At 37.0% G+C, this 23,087-nt stretch overlaps 1 protein-coding gene across 16 annotated transcripts in view; it reads right to left on the reverse strand.

Annotated features, from left to right (window-relative positions):
- DOCK3 (dedicator of cytokinesis 3) overlaps positions 1-23,087 on the reverse strand; it is a 257,137-nt gene that overhangs the window by 42,233 nt on the left and 191,817 nt on the right. For 13 of the 16 annotated variants that reach the window (XM_084531299.1, XM_084531291.1, XM_084531293.1 and 10 more), the window contains 10 exons: positions 17,042-17,212; positions 13,012-13,204; positions 11,570-11,697; positions 10,448-10,594; positions 8,256-8,354; positions 6,163-6,257; positions 4,568-4,643; positions 3,541-3,641; positions 3,032-3,090; positions 1,224-1,372 (listed from right to left, as the gene is read on the reverse strand). In XM_084531299.1, the coding sequence (XP_084387425.1) occupies positions 1,224-1,372; positions 3,032-3,090; positions 3,541-3,641; positions 4,568-4,643; positions 6,163-6,257; positions 8,256-8,354; positions 10,448-10,594; positions 11,570-11,697; positions 13,012-13,204; positions 17,042-17,212 (1,218 nt within the window). The remainder of the gene's footprint in view (positions 1-1,223; positions 1,373-3,031; positions 3,091-3,540; positions 3,642-4,567; positions 4,644-6,162; positions 6,258-8,255; positions 8,355-10,447; positions 10,595-11,569; positions 11,698-13,011; positions 13,205-17,041; positions 17,213-23,087) is intronic. The other 3 variants (XM_084531300.1, XM_084531303.1, XM_084531292.1) reach the window with 2 other exon arrangements.

The following is a 23,087-nucleotide window of genomic DNA, read 5'->3' on the forward strand; positions in this document are numbered from 1 at the left end:
GAAAAGTTCATCTGTCATGTAGAAAGTGTAAATAGATCCAGAAACTAGAAGATGACTGTAGGTACTTCTAACTGTAAATGCCACAGCAGAAACTGTTCTATTGTTATGCTAACATAGCACCTAAAGCAAAAAGAGTACCATGATCAAATGCCACCATAATAATAGTAGAAGTAGTAGTAGTAGTGGTAGTAATAATAATAGCAGTCAAGGGAGTTGAAGCAAGGAGGAAAAAAAACATAAGCCCTTGGTAATACTCTTCCACACAGCCTTTGATATATCAGGTATGGGAAAGGTCTGTTATTCTCCTGGAATGATTAGAACTGGCATGTTAATAAATTTAATTTATTGTTAATAATCACGTGAATTATGGTAATTTAAACAAAAGGTCCAATTATTAAATGTTTCTGGAAACAGTTTGTGTTGTTTAGCTGTATGCTAGCATTGTCTCCTTCAGCATACCTATCTGAAGATACTTGCCCTCACTATTGTCCCAAACACAATGACAATGAAGCAATGTCCTCTAAGGATCCATTCCAAACCTACACTTAGTTATTACTACTTTGAACTTTTAGGATCTGAAAATTCAAGCAATTCTCTGAGCATGACAGAGCAACAAAATGAGGACTCCTCTGCCTGTTCTGCAATCATAGCTCACAGCAGGTGGGAACTACGGAACTGTTGCTGGACATAAGCATTCAGGAGAGATGCTGAGATTTCTCCAAGAATATACAAGTCACAAAGCCTGTTTCAAAGCATGGCATAATTATTAGTTATACAATACTGCCTTCTGGCTAGAAATTTGCCAGAGAAGCAAAGACCATTATTTTCACAAATACTGGCTAAATCTTGAAGTCTCCATTTTTGGTTCCCAGTCTTACCCACTTAGTGACTGACTAACGATCTATGTGGAAACCAATGAGAGCAGTGAGAGCCCAGGACCAAAGAAATTCTTTTCTCTTTATCATCTCTGATGTGACGAGCACATCGTTCTTCTCTGTTTTCAGAGGACATGTAGTCAGCTCTACAGTGCACTGCCTAAATAATCCCGGGAGTCCTGTAATCTTTTGTGAATGATGCTTCAAATGTTCTGGTTTTATATATCTGCATGACATCTTCCTCACTATCAGAAATGGTTCAACAGATACAAACTCCTTGCTTCCAGCTGGGTATTACAAGATAGAGCAAGAAAAAGAACACTGCAGATGCCTGGGAAGCTACTTCACCTGTTTGAAGTTGCCATTCTTTCTCTGCTCCCAATCCATCATGTCGTGGAAGATAGGGATCATGATATTTCGGACTTCTGGTTGTGGAACAAGTGTAACACCGAGAAAGGGGCCAATCATTCCCGGAATAAAGTGAATCTTATGTTCACCTGTACAACACAAAGCAATTGTGATTAAATAAAAGCATTTGTTATCTGTCACTGAGAAGAAAGGGAGCCTCTGCCATAATGACAATAATAGGCCCAATGCAAAGTAATAGGCATGAACATGAAGAAAGCAAGTACATTCTTTTCCTAAAAGGACTGAAACAACACCTTGCTTTACACCATTTCCTGCAAAGTCTACATTTTTAATTTCAATTCCAAAGCCATCAGCAAAAACTGTCACTGCATTTCATTTATAATAGAATTCAAACCATTAAAGACAAACAAACTAAAACATACTAACCAGGGGTAAAAGAGGACAGATAACTTTTAATTTATGAAAGAAAGTATTGGAAAGGGTTGGTGAGAACAACTAGGTTTAGTAGAACATACTTAGATTTTAAATAACTAGAGAGCTCTTTGTCCTCAGTGCTATAGAAGTCACAATTTCATTGCTGACCTTGACTTAGGACAAAATAGCATTGATTCTCAGCAACAGCAACTCAAGGCATTTACTAATAACCTCTTCTGTGTCCTGCTTACTTTGCAGCTGCAGAGAATAAATCGGAATAGCCATATTTGGAACAAGGCTCAATGATAATTAACTTTATATGTATATAATAGACTTCTTTCTTCATATTTAAAGTTTTCTAACATATTTTTCCAGTTACTTGATTTCTGTTATATTAGAGAGCTTACTATTCCCCACACAGATACTTCAGGACTGTGATTGAGTCTGCCTGTACCATCTTAGCTGTGCAAGACAGCTCAGGCTTATTCAGTCTTTTTCATTATATTTTTTTCTTTTTCATTTTTACTTCTGTAGTCATCTTCCTAATCGTCTTCTGAACTACATTGAACTTGTCTTTGGTTTTTATAAGCTGCAGGGCCAGACCAACTGTTCTAAAATCAAGTGCACCTATGAAAAAACTGCAGCGGTAATATAGTCCTCCTTCTCTTACTTAAGATTCTTATATATTTTCTCAAAGATCATGTTACTTTTTTTTCTCATGGCATTTTACAGGTAGTTCCCATTCAGCTGATTATCAGCACGATACATTTGTAGTTTCTTTTCTTGAATAGCAGTCCTATATATGTTTCTACATATAAAATGCTTGTATTTGGCTTTTTGAATATATTACTTGCTTGCAGCCACATTATGAAGTTACTCAATTTCATTTGCATCATTCCTTTCCTCTTTTAATGATTTAACTGTTCTCAGAACCTTGCATAATCTGTGATTGCTATCAGCAACTTTTTTTTTTTTTTTTTTTTTTAATTTTCCTCTAGAGTACTATATGCTTCCTTTGTCCTCAAATGTTTCCATAGGTATTCATTTTTGATCCCTGACTGAGACAGGATACTGGCCTAGTGGGACTTGCTCTCATCTAGTACAGAAGTTATTTGGCTGTTATTGTGAAGTTAAATGTGAAGTTATCCACATTTGAGAAGAAAGCATTCAAATTGGTAGGAACATATTATTTCAAATGAAGTAGAGACTATGATGCCACAGAATATTTTTGGTAGGAGAAGTGCTTCCTTGTTTTACAACTCTTAACAGAAATGTAAAGTAATACATGATAGTAAAATAAATTAAAAAAAACAAAACTGAAAGCTGGGGTTACTTTGGCTTTGGTTGTTAAGACAGAGAAGGAAGAGTCATACCCAGGTTCTGCCACATGCTGAAGAGCTCATATGCCATCATCACTCTCATATCACCATATCTGTAAGAGAGGAGATAGACAACTGCCTAATGGAAAAAAACACCAGAAAAGGCGGTGACGTTTAAAAAAATAAGGAATAAAATAGAATAAGAATAGAATTGGAATAGAAGGAAGGGAGCTACATGGATCATCAAGTTGAACTGCCTGACCACTTCAGGGCTAACCAAAAGTTATAGCATATTATTAAGGGCATTATTCAAATGCCTCCAACACTTACAGGCAGACAGAATCAACTACCTCTCCAGCAAGCCTGCTCAATTGAATTTACATTTAAATCAACATAAAAATATGAAAAAACTTATCACTGAGCACTATATTAGGAGATTTATTTATTTCCCAAGCACTTCTACATCCGAAGTTCCATCATAAATCACAGGGACTTGTGACAGAAAAAGAAGCCTCAATTTTTCAGATGGCAGAAAAGACTGGGAAGCAAACAAAAAATCTTACTTATCTAGAATCTTCTTTCTCTTAGCTGGTGTGGCATTTTCTAGTTGCAGACTTGGCTGGTTTATGAACAACACTGCCAGGCTGAAATAGGAGTTCCATACCTGTAAGACAGAAAGGAAGTTTTATAACATTACACTCCAATAAGTAAGTTTTAAACAAGTGTAGGAAGACATATGTTCCTTTGTGTGTAGAATCAGACTTTTCCTTTTTGTAATAAAGATGTAACAATCAATATTCCTCTTGACTCGAGATACTAAACTCTTAAGGACACCAAGGGTTAAAAACTGATAGTAAAAGATATTAAAGAAGGCAATGCCACTAAGCTTTACTCTTAGCACCAAAGTTTTAAAATGACTAAACTTGGCTACTTCAGAGAAGTTTAAATTGTTTTCTCTAGACTAAACAGATTTTATCCCTCAAAACAGCAACAAAAAAAACAACAACAAAAAAAACAACCACAAAACAGAGATTACATTATATTATGAATGAGAGCTTTGTAATTCAGCCTGTTTTTCAAAAGAAATGAGGCTTATACATTAATGCTGTGTGTGCGCATGTGCAAAGAAAGGTACACGTCTGGCTGCTTTTCCTTAGCAACACTGAGCTTGTGACCGCTTTCAAGCACATCAGAAATTGGGAAAACACTCTAAGATACTGTGTTCCTCCAAGTTTTAAGTCAACAACCAAAGAGAGAGGCCTCCAGGAGAGGAAGATTATGAACACCCTGACTTCAGGAAAAGCACTGTTTGAGTTCATGTTTTATTAGGCTTGACAACAGGCTTCATTACCTCCACTGCTTATGTAGGTATTTGTTTCCTTTACAAAGGCCTCCATTTACTAAGTTTGAGCATTCTGTTCTACTTCCCTCAATCCACAGCAGATTCAAATTCCTCTGTTCATTGGTTACATCATCTTTCCTCACAGATAATCAAATGAATGATGCAAGTATAATCGCTAAGATAGCTCTTGTGCCTGTGGTACTACTAGTTTAAACATGTCGTAATATTTTCTCAGTATCAATTCTTACTTTGAAATCGAAGTCTGTTTCTGTGAAATTCTTGTGCAGTGCGGAAGACAGGTACTGAACTGTTGTAACTATGATACTGCAGTCAAAAAAGAAAAAAAGAAAAGAGAAAACATTTGAATCTGGAGTATAAATCATATCACAGTGGTTTGTGGTGCTGATTTTACTATACATACAGAGACAGACATTCTTCATTTTTACTGCTAGATTTGCACAGAAGTCACTTATTCTCTGTTTCAATCAACAGCTTGTATTACATGACATAAAATTAAGAATCTTTATCATTACTGTAATTTGGGAAATTTATATGGAAGCTTTTATAATTCTATTTTGTATGTATCCTGTATACAAATGACATCTATTTTGTATGGCTGAGCTGTATTACCTACAGTGAAATAAAAGAATACACCCATCTTTCTCCTACCTTAACAGAAATATTTTTTCCAAAGAGCAGCAACTCAAAAAGCTTGAACTGTTTTAATTCTTAGCTATATTATGGTCCTTTATCTGGCACATGCTTCAACTCAATATATTTGTGAGTGTTTTTCCAATCCCTCCCCCCTAGCTCCCTTCACCCCCTTTTTTGAAGGTGGCTAAATACACTTCAAGGAAAAGCAATCAAGCCATGTGATAAATTCAGGAATTAAAAAATACCATGTAGGCTAAGGATACAATAGCATTAAAAAATCCAGCATCTCTCTCATTCACATGCAAGCAAGACTTTCAGTAACACTGCTAAATATACCTATCTTAGCCTAAGAGTTTATAACAAAATAGTACCAAAGGGAACTTGGTAACTTAGAGCATCTGAGGTAACTACTTTTTTATGTAGATTCTTATTTTCTTACAGAACTTCGTTTAATTTGAGAGCTTGAAATACTGAAATCCACTTCCTTGACTTCTCATTAGCTCTGTGAACACGCAGAGCATACAGCTCAGCAGCTGACCAGCCTTCTACATTCTACAGCTAGTTTATCTAATGAAACAAGAAACTGATAAATAATTCAAGCCACCATTTGTTCATCACGTTGCTACCACTCCAAACAGTGTAGTACTTAACTCAACAGAAACAAAATTAGATAAAATTAAGCATTAAAATGGCCAATGACAACATTATTGAGAAATAACTATCTGTAATGTATTTGGTAACCTTGCTGGGGTTTGACCCTCCTTTTCTAACTTTGATTCTTTCTTCTCTGTTGTTTATGGGAAAAGACAAACATTTAAAGTAGTCATTTACACATAAAGGCAGATGAGAAGCCTGACTTAATAGCAACTTATTGTGGGTACCTGCTCCCTGCCATGCGTTATGAGATCTGCTGTGCCACTCCTACCCTCAGTGCAGCTACTTCAGTTAGACCTATAATTCCTGACACCTGTGCATACTGGTAGAGTATAAGAAACAGAATGATAACAAGTCCAAATTTGATATGGATTGTTAAAACAAATGAAGAATTCGGATGAGTACTGCAGAGTTCCTGCCTTGATCACCAAATTTCAGTCAGATCAAACACTGCAGCAGAGGTTTTAAGCGTCCAGCTGAGAAGAAAAAAAATGGATATAGAATGTTAAAAGTTTATACCTGCTTCTCTACTTACTTGCTGGTGAGCAACCTCATCACCATCCAGTCTCGAGGAAAGACACTCATTTTCATTAGGTTCCGAAATACACAAAAAATCTTCAGGAGGAACTCCTATTGCAAGGAAAAAAAGAAAAAGAAAAGAAAAGAAAAAATGCATTAGCAGCTGAAGATTAATTTGTGTTCCTGATTACAAGCACTTCTTAAGCTAAGAGCGTGTTCCCCTTGAGCTTTGTGTCACCAGGACATTAATCTGAAAATATGATAACAACAAATACTTGGATATTGTTCTTTTTTGTTTGTATATAATATGTACTGACTGGGTTGTAGCTGTCTTAAATCTTTCATAGTGAGATGAAAAACTTCCTTATGTGCATAATGTATATGACTTCCCATACCATCATCCTGAGATCCGGTGTCAATTTGCAGCTATTTTCAAACAGGTTGGAATTACAGCTATTTATCTGGCTTATGCGTTCAAATAATGACAGCATCTGTCCAAATTTCTTTGCACTTATGTCACAAATTTGACAAAAAAGCACACACACAAACTCGGTAGAACTCCTACGTGTCCTTTTAAAAATAGCAACATGAAACCTCATTTCTGACAGACAGCAGAAAAGATCTCTTCTATTCCACTGAACATTTGCTTTCCAAAAATTCCCCAAACCTGAAAACATTTCTGATTTTTGACTACCTGCACCTCTACATCTATGAAGAACAGTGAGGATGAAAGGTGACTAGTCAGCATTGCAAATTATGATTTGCTGTTTCACTTTTATTCTACACAAAATTAAGACAGCATAGAAAGTGGTAGTACAAGATTTATTCAAAACTGTTCTACCATCGTGCCTTAATTCTGAAGGGCCGGGGGGAAAATAATATCTTCGTGTAACTTAGCCAAGAGTAAAGGATCAGAAGCTCCTTGACTTTTGGCCTCATTTTGGCCTAAATGTAATATAGGTAAGCGAACAAAGTGCTTTCCTATTCAAGAAAAAGTACTGGAAATATTATTACAGTAATATTAAAAGGAATAGGTAATGTATTTTATTAGATCAACTGATAGACCGATAGTTGGAAAAAAATGGCAGGTATTATCTTCAGCTTCTGTCATACTGTTAAACACATCCTTAGATTGTCAAGATATAAAACTGTATTCATTCTTATGGGCATAAAGATAAATTTTACTTTAACAACACATTTTTCACTGTTATGAATTTATTCAGGCTCCCTACATGTGCATGAAATACCTAGAAGCCAAAAGCCTATTCAGACTTCTCACTGTTTCTCCATCTCATTTGTTAAGGCAACTTAAGTTCCTGCCACATTACACTCTTCTCATTGTCCCTATTTTATCAAGTGTCATACTAATCAAAAGCATGTTATATAAAATCTCGTCTTTATTTACAAAATTATTTTGCCTCTTTAATTGACTGTTGTCTTAGATACTCCTCTTTCCTATGAAAACTGAGATAAAAAGTCAGTTTCTGCTGTTTTGAGATGTGCCATTTCAAAATGACAGTGACAAAAAAAAAAATAAGCCAACAGAGAGGTCTTTTGGTCCCTCACCAGCCATCGTCTATTCAAGGATAGCCATAATTCAAGTTAACGTTCTCAAATTTAGGAGGGATCGGCAGGAGAATTAGGAAGATTACTGCTTACCCAAGAAAGATTTCATCTGCTAGAGATATTTGTATCCCAAAAAAGGCTTGAAACACTCCTCTGGCATAAAATGAATTTCAGCACTCTTTGTAAGTAAACATTAATGCGTATTTCACATCTGGTAACATACTATAGTACAACTGACTACATTCATGGGATTAAAAAACTTGCTCCTCTAGGTTCTATATTGTACAACAATAAGCTTCTATGGCTGATAATACCCATCTTTGGTTTTTATTTGCTCTTGTTTATCAAGATAGTTCAGTGTCAAGTATTAAATGCTTTTATAACATAGCATCTACATGTATTATCATAAGAGAGAAAGGAAGGTCTATAAAAGTAGAGTGCCAATGAATGGGAACAATTAGCAGAGCAAACAATGCTGGAGGGATTCCCCTCTTCTCTCTCATTCAGACTGAAGGACCCTACACACAAGATGTTCTGTTGTACCTTTAGTTCATCCTTGCTTTGGAAGTTGTCCAGTAAGTGCTGGAAATGAGTGTCTGACATCTGACGGAGCAAAGATAAAAGACAGGACACATATTCTCCCTGTTGACAAGATAAGAAATTATTTAGTTGAGACAATCTGAAATTTCATAAATATAAAACTCAACCTGGGGTAAGGTATAAAGGGAGGGGTCTGAAATGGCCCCAATGCCTATGAGAGGAAAGCTGACATGCACAGAAATTAAAAATACTGCATTAACAGTTAACAGTTCTTGAATTACTGTTAATATACAGGAATAAACCTTTTACAGGATCTCCCACAGATGCCATTTTAAAAAGTCTTAGCAAATGTTGTAGTCTAAACAAAAATAATTTATAATTACTATTACAGACATTAACACATCTCCCTCCAAGCATGCAGTTTTTGACAGTCACCTTCTCAGTTACTTTATACTCAATATACTATGCTAACAAAGGTGGGACTGCTGCTCATGCAGACATACCAGGAATATTTTAAACTTATTGTCTGATATACTGAAAACAGTATAGCAATAACAGCATGGGATCAGTATGGGCTACGAAAGGTGTCTGGAACCTTGTAAATATTTGGCTGATTAGCGTTCACCAAATTACATGCTGTCATAGCTACAATATTAACAGTATTCCATTAAGATACTCTGAATATAGCTTGGGTTAGCCTACATGAGCTACAATTACATTTCTGGCCTGCAAAGCATATGCACCCTAACCAGTTACCACAGTATCCCAAAATGTTTTCCAAAGATGGGCTCCCCCATTCTACATATCTGAAAGTAAAGCACAGAGAAGTTAAGCAATTTGTCCAAGATAATGAACATGGCAGTGGCAAGAAGGTAAGGAGTATGTCTTTTATCTGCCAATCCTTTGCAAAACATGCAAACTACTTTCTAATCAGTATCTAAAAAGATTACACATATCACTGTGCTGTAAAATACACACTCAGGAACAAATATGAGGGGTTTTTATAACTGTGACTTTCCCTTCCATTTTTATTTTTTAAAATTGGCTCGAGCACCCACACAGAAGCTTTGACATAGGTTGTTCCAGTAAACTTCATAGGGATGAACTTCATTGGGAAAAATAGTGTGCTCTTGTATGTGAGGTGCTATGTGATAAATAATGGCAAATCAAATGACAGAAGTAAAAGGAAGCTAAGATGTTACTGGACATTTTAAGAACTATGAAATGCCTTGTTCTTTATTAGGATTCTACCATTTATTAGTTCCTTTGAGCTAACATAGAAAGATACCATCTTTTCACTTGTGTGAAAAGTGTACCCTAGTGTACTTGTCCCCCCAGCATCTCTGAGGTTTCAGCCTTTTGATTAAAAAAAAAAAAAAAAAAAAAAAAAAAAAAAAAAAAAAAAAAAAAAAAAAAAAAAAAAAAAAAAAAGCAAGTCTAAAAAGAAAAAAAGGATGTTCTGGACAACACCGTAACATAATATGTAGTGCAAAACCTGCATTAGAGACTCTCCTAAGCAAAAATAGACCAGAATAGGATAGTATAGAAAGGGTAATGAATACAGAAGATGAAAGCAGATCAGTAATTCTGTTCCTTTTCTCTTGTTGCACTAACGCCAAGGAAAAAATTTCTTCCCATAGGCTGAACCTGCCAGCCTAGACAAAGTGGTGGCTTTTCCCTCTTCTCCCACCAAGCTCAACAGCTCACTTGACTTAGGTTCTGCTAATTTCTTTTTCAAAAGCACATTGTGTTTCATTTGCATGAAATAATCAGTGAACCTGAACAGAAGATCTCCAGGGTGTTAAGGGACTTGTCAATTGGAAATTATGGTATTCTCAGACTTAGGAATCAGAGCTTGATGCTCATATTGCCCTCGGCAATTCCTATTTAGGGGTGAAGCCCTAGGCAGCTACCCAGTTAGCACGTCTCAAGTTCTAAACACTAATTCTTAATCATGGCTGCAAAGGCAAACAAGAAAATAACCTGGAAATCCACAAAAGCTTCCTTTAGCCTTACTGTTTCCTGCAGACCTCACTACCACACAGAGGAAAGAATGGATCTGTGGCTTATTAAGGAAAAGAGACAAAGCCCTGGGCATTCATGCAGGAGAGATGATAATGAGGTGCAGGTGGTGGTGAGGGACTGAACCAAAGGTTAAAGAAGCAGGAAATAGAAACTGATTGTTAGTTACTAACAGTGATTTCTGCTGTGCACTGCGGGCAACGCTGCCCTCTTACCGCCTCCTGAGACTGCGATTTACTCATGATTGTAAGCAGAGTTTGTAAAAGCACATCCAGGAGGCTTTCCACCATCATCTCAACCTCCTCCACGACATCTCCCTCCTACAGTAAGTGGTGAGCAAACAGACAGTTAGTAACTGGAGAAGACGGCATTGGCAGAGAATTCTGTTCAGTCAACCGCAATCACTCATTTTGGTAGAAACCTCTATAATGGATGTTCAACGAAGTACAATCAAAGTCATCATGGATACCAGATACTGTTATGATGCCAGTGTGTATTACCTCCTCCCTCTCTGATAGAAACTTTCAGGGTCACAGCCATAAGGTAAAACTATAATCAAAGGCCTGCATACGCTCTAGAATAAAATGGGATCAAGATATGTTCAACGGCCTTTATTCTATGTCAGCATTAATTTAGCTTATCACCATGGTACCTTTCATTTCATTCCCTTCACAAAAAGCCTTAATTTGTTATTGAGAAAGCTCATTAATTTATAGTTAGCATTAGTATGATTTATAGTTAGCATTATGAGCTTCCTCCTTTAGAGTCAGGTGAGGAAACTTTACCACCCTGTTTGTGAGTATTGCTTTAAATGATCAAGTTACCATTTGGATCAGAGTTTTACGATCATCAAAGCTGGGTATTTAAATTTAGCAGCAATTTCTAAATGTATGTGTGATTTCATTGATTGGATAATTTCAGAGTATTCATTTAACATGAATCATAAAGTGCTAGTTACTGTCTCTTGCAGAACTACAAGTCCTAGAGCTGTGTAGGGTTCTGAACTCCATTGACATCTAAGTTCTGGGCTTGGATGAAGAAAATTAAACAGTGTCAAACCTGGTAAATGCATATCCTTTTTCCCATCCTAACAGCAAGAACACTGTGTAACCAGAATGCTTTGAGTCACACATACAAAAGCAGACCCTCATTTCAGATGTTTTCCTGCTGACAGAAAATTAGCAGAATTTCATTTTTGAAAGGATCTTTGAAAAACCTGTATTAACCTATAGAAATCCCTCAGCCTTCATTTTACTGAGTCAGTGATGCAATTAAAAAGTCAAGCAGCAGATTACCAAAGAGCTGGTCTTGATTATGGAGAAAATACTACTGAGAATCCCAGAGCAGATGAGTAGCTCCTTCTGCTGTCGTAGGTGAAGGTGAATGTGGTGAAGAACCACAGGTAGCAAGATACGCCGGGACTCTGAAAGAAGGAAAATGATATCACAATTCTTCTGAAAGAAACTTAAATTTCAACCATCCCCATCAGCAGCCTTTTGGTATCCAAATTAGCCTATTGATAAACAGCATATTTGATTAATTGGTGCAAATTCTACTATACAGATCATAGTACAACACACTTCCAAGAACTATACATAATGAATTAACAGTACATCTAGTTTCAGAAGTTCATAAATGAAGTATACATGATGTTTTCAGTATTGATTCAGCTTGGAAATAACAGTTGTGAACTGATACTTGCTGATGTTGATTTCATTTTCAGCTCTGTTGTCACAGCTAATAGGGCTCCTTCAATATATGCCTCTTGGAAACTGGCTAATTCTTCTTATTTAGCTGGCTTACAAACCTTAACCTTATTAAAGGAGGAAGAGCAGGGAGCAGCTCCAGAAGACAGTAGCCAAAACAGGAAAAAAGGAGGAAAAAGAGTGGGACAACGTCAGGAAGCTGACTGATAGGAGAGATGGAAGGAAAACAAGTCATCACCATACAGGAGACAAGAAAAAGAGAATATATCTGCTTTTAATTACACAGCCAGAAGAGTAGGCAGGGTTGGCAGGCAAAAGATGACCTTGGCAACTAGATTAATTTTTGTAGGAGCAAATAACACGTGACAGATTGTTGACCTGGGAATTGATTATTGAGTGCACTAACTTCTGTTCCTCACTGCAGGGAAGATAAACCCTATGGTACTTTTTACCTTCCTCTGTTATCTTCATAACTTCTTTTGTTTGGACCTTTACATATGATACATATGAAATAGACTCTGTCTTTAACCCTTATTCATTCAATGCATCTTAAACAATTACTAATAGGTGGAGCTATACAAGTATTGTCATGTAAAGATTAAATAGTTTTTTTTTAACGAACATGTTGGGTTTCTGATGCAAGTGTCTCCCTGTTTCTTTCTCAGACAATAAGCTTACTGGAAAGTAGGTTAATCCTCCTATCCATGCCTTTGAAACTACAGTAATAAGCAATACAAAAGTAATATAAAGTATCAAGTGAGATTTGGCACTTTTAATAATTGCCTTGATTTGTTAACATAATTTTATCAGCCCTTAGGAGCTACAATTTATCCATGATGAATTTATTAACATTTTCTAACATAGGGAAACTTACATATATTTACTGTGTGTGCATTGTAACAACAATGCCACCTAGATAGATAATTACCAAGATTATTTATTTAAGCTTGCAATAAAGCAACTGCAAAATAAATGTAATGTGTTCCTATTCTTAGTTAACAGCAAAATTTAGACTTATACCACTGTCTTACCTGAGAAAGAGAACAGGCGGCTGTCAACAGTGCGTGCAATGGATTGTAGCTTAACAACATCCATTGATTGCCCAATGTGCACTGTACTGGGCATGCTGCCCAGAGTACCCCTCACAAACTCTGCTACTTCCTGCACAGTGAACATCTGCAACAGCTCATCAAAGATAGCGGGGAAGGAGTTCAGCAAAGCTGCCTGTAAAAACCAAATGAAGAATGTGAAGACTTTGAATCCTGTAACTGCAACTAAAGGCAGTGAAATAGAAACAACAGTAAAACTGAATTAAGGGTCTGGAAAAAGCTCCTACATAGTGCACTATGGCTAGCGTTAATGTTTTGCAATACCTAAAGTTTGTAGCGATCAAATCACAAGATGCATACAAAAATCAAGCACTGTTGCAATACTAAGTCATATATATGGTGAGTTGAGTACAGTTTTTGTAGACCTTCAAAAGTCTGTATTTTAGCACATGGTTTATAAAACAGAGAAAATAAGGTACAGAAGGTGAGAAAATAGTCCGTTTGTGTCAATTTACTTTTTTCAATAACTGTAAAAATGGCTTCTGATTATAGAATTCAGTACTGATTTTTTTGTACTGAGGAACTGCATAAAAGAGTTAGAACTCTAAAAAATATTCTGAATAACATGTTGACAGACCCTTAACCATAGCATAATTGTCATGTGATATTACATTCTCTCTGCAACAGGGATAGGGTGCAATTTCATGTGAAAGAAGCATCACATCATGCAAGTAAGTGTGCACGTGACTCTTGCAATAGTGGATATTTCCAGTAACCTGGAGCTATCCAGTAAGCCGGAGTGCAGAAACAATATCACCACAACACAAATCAAACGCTTCATCTTTTGTTTCACACTTCAATTAATTTCTTCGTAACTGTAAAATTCCATGCATCTCCTATTCTCAAGTTCCACGGACTTGGTGTCATACCTAACAACTGCCACTCACCTCCAAAGATTTAAAATTCTTCTCTTCCTTTATATTCTACCAAAGGTCTATCCCTATCTCCTTTCTTACAACTACTTAAATTCCCTGATGGTTGCTTTCTTGAATTGTTATACTGCTTTTTACAAAATCATAGAGTTATCTAGGTATCTAGGTTGGAGAAGACCTTCAAGATCACCAAGTCCATCCATCAACCTGACCTACTGAGTCCCATCACTAAACCATGTTCCTTAGTGCCATGCCTGCATGTCTCCTAAATGCCTCCAGGGATGGGGACTCCACCACTGCCCTGTGCAGCCCATTCCAGTTCTTGATCACCCTTCTCTGTAAAAAAATTCCTCCTAAACAGAGCATTTTGATTCAGCTTTTTTACTTCCACCTATCTCAGCCACAGTGTCACCACTGGGCACACTTTTCACCGTTTTCCCTTCACTTGTCTGAAGCTGTCCATACAAACCACACTGCTTTCCTGCAGAAGTTCATTTTTAGTCAACTTGGTTGCAGATTTCTGTTTAGCTTAGCCCTACCCAAGACCTACCATTTTTCTTCTGTGAGGAAAAGGTGATCTTATGGAACAGATCTGTTTTCTCACTCCATAAACATTACTGTACATTTCCCATGCTGGTTGTAACACTCGGAATGCCTCTCCTAATCCCGTAAAATATATGGCTTCCTTCTTTGCCAAGTCTTTCTTCTAAGTAACTTTTCCTTCAAACAGCTGTGATATCTATTTAATAGTCTTTCAGCAAAATATAAGTTATTTTTATAACTAACTTAGCAAACACTGAAGAGCTCATTAAATTATTCTGAATATAAATTTACCTCGTTCTTCTTCGTGCTTGTTATCTCTCTCAACATCTTGTCTTGTTACAATCAATTCAGATTACACAAAAACCCACATAGCCTCCTGGGTGTTGTCACCTATTTGTTGCTACATACATAAAATGTACTAACAAAATAAACAAATATGAATCATTTAAATAGTTCATGGTACTGTTGGAAGGCTATAACAGCTGCAAATCCATTCATCATCTTTATCTTTGAGATAATGCAAGTGAAATTACAATACTGGCCCAATGAATCCTCACAGTTTTCCTAAACTTATTTCTATTACTATGAGGCAGGAGGATTTCTACGATGATTTAGGACATCCAGTAGCAATCTAAGGATATTCATGGGAACTTTTCAGGAAGCTCTGGAGCCATCTTGGGGTACAGTTATATCATTTTATAAGTTCCTTGAAAGGTCCTTTTCTGTACAACACCCAAAAATATTCTGGAGCATTACTCTTGTCAAACTAATTGCCTGGAAGTAAGGACATAAACAGTTTTCATCTCATTGCTGAAAAGAACTGTAGTGAGATCTTTTTAATAGCCTGGATAAGAGGACAACTGTGAAGAAAATTACGTTTACTAAGGCCTCAAGCATTTCTGTAGATATTTAAGAGTTGTCCAGCTTTCTGGAACTAGTACATAATTTCCTTGGTCTGCCTGAACAATTTGATTTATGTAATCAGTACTGTATTTTCAAGGTGTTGATGCCCTAAGTTGTTCCATTAATGACTGAAACATTCCACATTTCCTAGTTTTAAAGTACCAGCCACTTAAACATTAATTTCCAGTTTATATGGAGGAAAAGATGGATTGGGGTAGGGGAAAAGGATTCACTGGGAACATCCATGATGAAATACGTGTGCAGTTTTGGGGATCGTTACTTACAGAATTAAATGACGGCCTTGAAGTACCACCACATTTTTGTGGGGCACATGTCCCAGCTCCGCTCACCTGACCTCCAGGCTGAGAGGCCTATGGGGCAATTGGGATCAAGGGGCAAGATAGTGGCACGGGGGAAACAAAACAGTAAACTTTTCAAAGGTTAAACAAGGACAGGCTTCCCAAATTACAAGTCTAGAGCAAAGATAGCAAGAAAGACCACAGTGAAAGAAAAAAAAAAAAAAGACAAAAAAAGACAGAAAAAGGGAAAATAATCCCTTCCTGAAATCTAGTCTCTCTCTACCTGTGATCACCAGAATTAAAAACCAAACAAACCCTAAACATCCTGCATTCACAAGATGCTGTTCCCACTCACTGTCACTTTGCCTGAAAGAATCTGTGCTCTGACTTCTCATGCTTCTGTCATTTCATTATACCAACTAATGGGTGACTAAATAAAAGATTAGAGAAGCTCTTCTCAAATCTTTCAGAGCACCTTCTTAAGAAAGAGATAACACTGCTGGCAGCTTCCCTAACCCCTGGAGTTGTTCTGTTTTGTTGTGACATTCACACTAACTGCTGCTTTGACAAATTACAGTAGGTGTTCAAAACGTCTGTAAATAGTAAATTAGTAATTACAAATCACCTTCATATTACCAGGATGTTCTAGGTGGTCCATCTTTGAGATTCTCTGAGCTGAGGCATATACATAATATTTGATATTACTATTAAAAATTTTGAACACAGGAGTATGTAATTTAGTACAGTGATCTTTCAAATATGAATCAAAACATTGCAACATTCTTACTCACTTTGAGTAGTACCTGAAGGCCACATGATGTCTCAGTGAAGGCATCTGGGCCATATTCAAAATAACGTATTAGATGTGAGCATAAGTATCACAATATACTTGCAGTCAGATTGCATATCATTCCAACTAATTTTAGACTGCTGGAATTAAGTTTTTCTGATTGTGAACACATCAGTTGAACTTCTCTACAGCGATGTCTCTACAACCTTGATTACTGACTTGACCTACTACAATTAAAGATTTAAAATTTCTTTAAGATAACTGTAAGACATACAAGAGACTTGGCAATACAGTTTGCTTTTGTGAGGAGCAGAAACTATTCTTGCATGACTACTCATTTTTCTCTTGAGACTCCATAGTTCGGTTCACCTGGATCTGAAGTGGTGCTCTCTTTTAAGATTGACTATGTTGTTTTTCAGTATCATCAGTTTGTTAAAGAAAGAAAACACTACTAACCTGCACTTAACTGGCACATGACCATATACTACCTGTGCAGAAAACAGCTGTCTTTTGGTTTGCCAGTTAAAGTACAGAAAATAGCAAACCTGTGTGAAGATGAGAGTCTCAGAGCTCCTGCTGTCCAAGCTGAGCACAAATCTGATGGACTGGAAAAGCTCCTGGATGCTGGTGCGGAACTGTTCCTCCTCCATTCCGCACGTAGCTCTGGAGTAAAGGATCCGAGATTGGACAATGAACTTGAAAAGATATTCCAAGGCCTTAAGGAGCAGGAAAGGAAGGAAATTAAGATAGAGAGAAAGAAAAATAAAGGAACTTTAAAGAGAACCAGGAAAGATTTTAGGTGCATAATTAATAACAAAATTCTTCAGCTTTAGAAAAGAGAAAGAAAAACAGGTTTTGTAAGTTACATAATTCAGTTAAGGAACAGCTACTCATAGGCAAGCATTCCTTCCCAACCTATAACCTTTGCTACTGGTATGTTCCACTAACAAAAAACAAGTATGTATTTAATTCAAGTAGATAAATTCAATTTACACAATCTGAGGAAAATCTTGGTGAAGATAAGAGATTTATAGCTTTCTCATGGCTTGGCATGACAGCTGTGTCTGAAGAACCTATTTGCCTGTTTTCATTCAAATTTTACCTTTAATTACTTGAGTTTGCTAATCTGTATTAAGGTAAGTGGACTGTAAGTGAAATGGAAGAAGTGTTACCTGGAAAAAGAAGTATCTACTTTTCAGCATGAACCCAATAGCAAGGTCTGCCTTTATTTCTGGCAGCTACAGGTACAAACAGAAGTAAATATAGATGCAGAAATAGAAGACAAGGGTGACATGTGAAGTCCTCTGGCAGCCCACAAAACTAGCAAGCAGCAGTTGTGCTACAATGAGTAGGTATCCTTTTAATTGCAGCTAGAATAAGTTAAGGAGTCAAACATGAAACTTGCAGAGCACACAGTAGAGGGAGAATCATCTGCACAGAAGATGGCATTTAACACCATTATACATGTGACAGACACTGCAGTCTAAAGGGCTGGCAAAGTGCATCTGTAGTAGAAAGGAATTTGCTCTATGGCATGTCTAGATTAAGTCTTAAGAATTCACAACCTAAACATCTTCAACTAAAATTTTTTAAGTGGCATTATTTAGTACTCCATTTATTTGGCAGCCACGTCAAGTAAGAAAGAGATGTTGTTCCATGCAGCCTTTAGCAAGCTTGCCAATCTATCAAAAGTCCTCAGAGATGGCAGATTTAATATTCCACACAGGAAGAATGCCTTTTTCATCATTTGGTGCACACAAGTGTCAACACTGAAATGTATTAAACATCAGCGACAGACTTCACTCCTTTCCTTAGTGCTCAATGTAATATACCATTAAGAGAGCACTAAGACATGATGTACAGGCTGATATTATGATATCACGTACTTAGGATGATAGCAAAGGAAACAAACAGGCTGGAGTTTCAGTAATCAGAGTTTATGCAGAAACATTAGTACTATTACACTGTATTGACTAGAAAGTATTCTTGTCTGCATTTTTGTTCAGAAGCTGAAAGTAATTCTAACAAAGTTTGCCCTCATTTAACTTTTGCATCCATATGATAGTTGTCTTTGAACCACCATACTATAATGCACAAATATGTGCTGTTATGTTCTAAGCTTTACAATGCTACAGCTTTAAGGACAGAGAACGTTAATGTTGAAATTCCTTGTGAAGCCATCACAGATTTCAACATCCCACCGATAATTACAGCCTTTTTTTTTTTTTTTTTTTGAATAACAGCAGCCTTGGTAACTTGGCAGTACACTGTTATCCTTCTCTAGTAAAACATCTTCCTGTTTATCTTCCTTGCACCAAAGGGCTTTACTGGGTAATAGCACCTTGTATTTCTGGACAGTTGCCAGACAAAGGTCAGTTGGTGCACAATGGCCCACTCTTTAAGGTAAGCACCTCTGCTGCTAACATCAAATACAGCAAGACAAGCGCTGTCAAGTTTTACCAGCTTGGTATGGGCAACCCAAATTCTAACATGAAAGCTCATGGCTTTAACATGAAGATTATGTTTTACAGTGAATCAGAGGATTTATGTCTGAAAATCCATAATTCTCTGTTGGAAGCAGAATGGCAGGCTTTCAGCAACACTGTCTTTAGCACAGACACCAAACTGCTGCCTAGAACGAACCTACAAGGACAACAAACTGAAGAGTTCACTGTGTTCACAGACGTGGCTGAGATGATAAAAACACAAACCAAGCCCTGTTAGCACAAACCAGCACACGGAACAACTTTGCATCTTACTACTAACAAAACCACCGACATGACACATATAGGCCCTTAAAGATGTAGAAGTGCACTGAAAAGAAACAAGCCCTCTATTATATCAGGATGATATAAAAACAGAGCTGCTAAAGGAAAATCAGTAACAAATTAAAAGAACTTTCTTAAAAAAAAATGCAGTCACACAATAAGTAAACACACATCAATCACTTATGACCAGTAGCCTGAGAACTCAAGAAAAACTGAAATAGACAAATAGCATCATAACCTCACTTCATCTCAACCAAAATAATCTCTAGCTTTTACCAGTGATACTCCAGGAGAGAAAATAAATGGAGAAAGAAATGTGCTTATAGCTAACACATCTCGAAGACCTTCCACTTACTAACGAGTAACCTTCCTTTCTTCTGAGTCACTGTCCATGTGCATGTTCACTCTGTGAATACAGGAGCAGCACAGCTCAACTTGCACAGATTACCTGGTGCTCAGCTGCAATGTCCCAGGAGAACTAAAACCGAAGACCGCTCTGACAAATGCAGCATCAGTTAGAAGCTTCTAGGATGACACAGGCGAAACAGTGGAGAAATTTCTGCTGGTCTAGTGGATAAATATATTCTTTAGAGACACCACAAGTATCACTTGAGCCTTCAGGAACTACAATCAGACAATATTGGATGGTTTTATTGTAGCATATTCATACATCCAGTGAACAGTCTTGGAGACAGTACAGTTGCACATCTGGACTCATCTATAGATACGAAGTATCTGTTCAATTTGAACAGAAGGCAATCTGTACTTGATGTTCAGAGTATGAACAGATGAATCAATCTTGTATAGATCTGCTTTAGGAAAACGCATAGTTTAATTTCCTAATTCAAGAAACCTAAACATTACTTCAGAAAATAAACTGGAGCTATGTAGAACAGGTAACCTTATCATATGGACAGTATACATAAAGAGGATTATTAGTTCTGGAAGCTGAAGCTCTTTCACCATCCTAACCAAAGTGAACAAAAGTAATCTTCAAAAAACACCTTCATAAAAATACAAGGAAATAAATATGTAGATAAAAGTCTCAAAGGACAACCTCAAACAAGACACCAACATCCAGTCAAAATCCCAGTGAGAAACTAGAATATCAGCTGGAGAAAGATGGTCTGGTTTTGTTGGCCTTTAAGCAATCTCAGTGGAGCTTGTGAGAAAAACATGAACGCAAGAACATCCTTCTTATGAGTAAACAAGAGGATGTTTGCAAGCTGCTTCTGCACCATATTAAAATACAGGCAGTTGTCTATTCGAGCATCTACTTCACCATTCAAGAGCAGCTAGCAAACTCCTTCCTGCTATTGGCAATGTTTTCTTCCAGAGAACATCATACTTGTTTCAAGTGCAAGAAGCAGGTACTCTGCATTAGTAAGATAAAAGCAAAAGTGCAGAGATTCAAGTGAAGGTACCAATTTGAGTCTTGTGAGAGCAGATAAGAGACCTAAGGCAAAGTTTAAGGTACCAACAACAAAAGAAGGAACAAGTCCTACAAACAGACTGATCAGGGTTTATATATGTTTATAACAATTACAATTACCTCAGCAATTTCTAGTATTCTTAGAAAAACAGAGACTGTAGAAAATGTAAATCAGCAATTATTTCTGAATGAGGCAATTAAGAATAAGTCCGGAGCCAGACTGGTCTTAAAAGCAACAGACTGGCATTTCTTTTTGAAATTTAGGGTGAAGAAAACAAATTGGAGGAGTCCCCAGTCTCAAAAGGCAGGCTGAGAATATCATTTCAGATCTCTCAACTCCCTGGCTACTATGGCTCAGAAAACCTCAATTTAGGCAAAGACCTCCTGTGATTACACTACCAGAAGATGTCTGATGTTGAAAGAGCACCTCATGGAGATACTTCACTAGTTTTGCCACGACTAGTAGGGAAAGTACAACTATCTGTGGAGCTAATCCATTGAGACACTGTTACAGAACTCCCTATGTAGGCACAGGCAGTGGTATCTGGATGCAGCTTTCATGAAGTTTGTTATAGGCCATAAACAAGGAACAAGATGCTCTGTGTTCCAGCAAAGCTCGAAAAGTCCTTGCATTACTGTTCCTCAAGGTTTCATAGAAGTTTTCTGAGAGAAAGTCTTGAGGAAGCGAAGCCAGTTTAGAAATTGTCTAGAAATGCCAAAGTCTGAATCAGAATGCTATGAGGTATCTGCATATGTCCCACGAACGTATATGGGGAGTCAAAAGCCAAAAAAGAGACTGCAGAGATACTGCAAAACCTGCTTTAGGGTACTACATTTAACAGCTAACTGAGGGGAAAACAAAGAGAAAGCTATCCTGTTCCCTGAGTTGAAGAGCTGCTGATGCAAGGAGCATAGTGAAGACACCAAAGACCACAGAAATTCCCAGTAACAAAATATATTACAAATAATGACAAACTGGCAGTGATAATGGTTTTGGTAAAAACTTGTTCCAAATGTCTGAAATAAAATTTAGAAAGAATGAGCATTGATCGCTTGGCTATAGTGGGAGAAGATGAATATCTTCATTTGGGCCTCAAAGATAGACTTGGAAAGGCAACTGTATACTTTAAGATACAACAGCAGCTTCAATGGTAGAGGTTAGGTCTGCAGAATCTCTGGTTGAGACTGTAATTCCTGTGCTTGGAAAGACTTGGGCTCTCAGATCTTCAAACTGACCCTGCTCACTTTTATGGGACTGCTACTGTCTAGGCAAACACCTGAGATTCCCAGTAAACAAAGAGTTGCCTTGGAATCCTTGAAATAATTTACTTTGTTTTCTAACCATATGTTGAATAACTGAGCTTCTGAAAGACATCCTAACATTCACAGTCACAATTGCTGAAGAGAATTACTATGAGGTTCAAGACATGCTCATCACATAGGAACAATATCATACATCTGTATCTGCTGCATTGCATAACTCACTGATATGTAGTTTGGGGGGTCAGGGGAGGAGAAGGGAGAACATCCTAGCAGCCAGTCAGTTTAGGGATCTGCTTCTTATCTCACAATTTTAATAGGTTTCTTTGTAATCCAAAAAAAGGAAAGATGAGGATGGAAAATAACAGAATGAGAAATTTGAGAGTTCCAACAGAAGTTCTTGAGAAGACATCTTTGGCCCATGAATCTGTAAAGTATTGCAATACAGTAGTTTCTAAATACATGAATATCTACAAAAGACAATGTAAACACTGGTATGACACCCTTGTAATAGCAGTGATGCCAGATCATTCCAATGAAACAATCAATCATTCCCAAAAAACAAAAATTACTTCCTCAAAAATATTGACTGAATTAGGCCAAAGGAGGCAATATAAAGTAGAAAAGTATCACAAGAAGGAAGAAAAAGAAATGAAAATCTGAAATATATGCCAAGACACAAGCATAAAGACATTCACAAGAAACAACCTCTAACTTGTGGTCACCAGAAGAACTTAAAGGAATAGCTTATGTGTGTGGTGCACTTCAGCTGTGATATGCTTCACCTATTTGTACTGACATGAAAAAGAAAAAGAACGTGCAAATCTCTGCCACTGCTTGCTAGTTTTAAAAATGCCCCGACTCACATGCTTGGACATAAACCTGCTCACAGTAAGAAGGTACAGATGGACAATCACCCAAAGAAAAACCTCTTCCTGAAATTTTTGAATCATGAATTAATTCATATAGTTAACAAAGTATCTTTTTTGCAATTACATATAGTAAAACTAATACACTATTTATCCTCTTAATTCTCTGTAACTAGCACCAAAACTATTCCCTTTATTTCACATTATAATAGAATGCTGTGCATTCCTGCAAGATCATACTCTCATCACAGAACCATGACTC

This window comes from Aythya ferina, assembly GCF_964211825.1.
Source record: "Aythya ferina genome assembly, chromosome: 10".
NCBI lineage: Eukaryota > Metazoa > Chordata > Aves > Anseriformes > Anatidae > Aythya > Aythya ferina.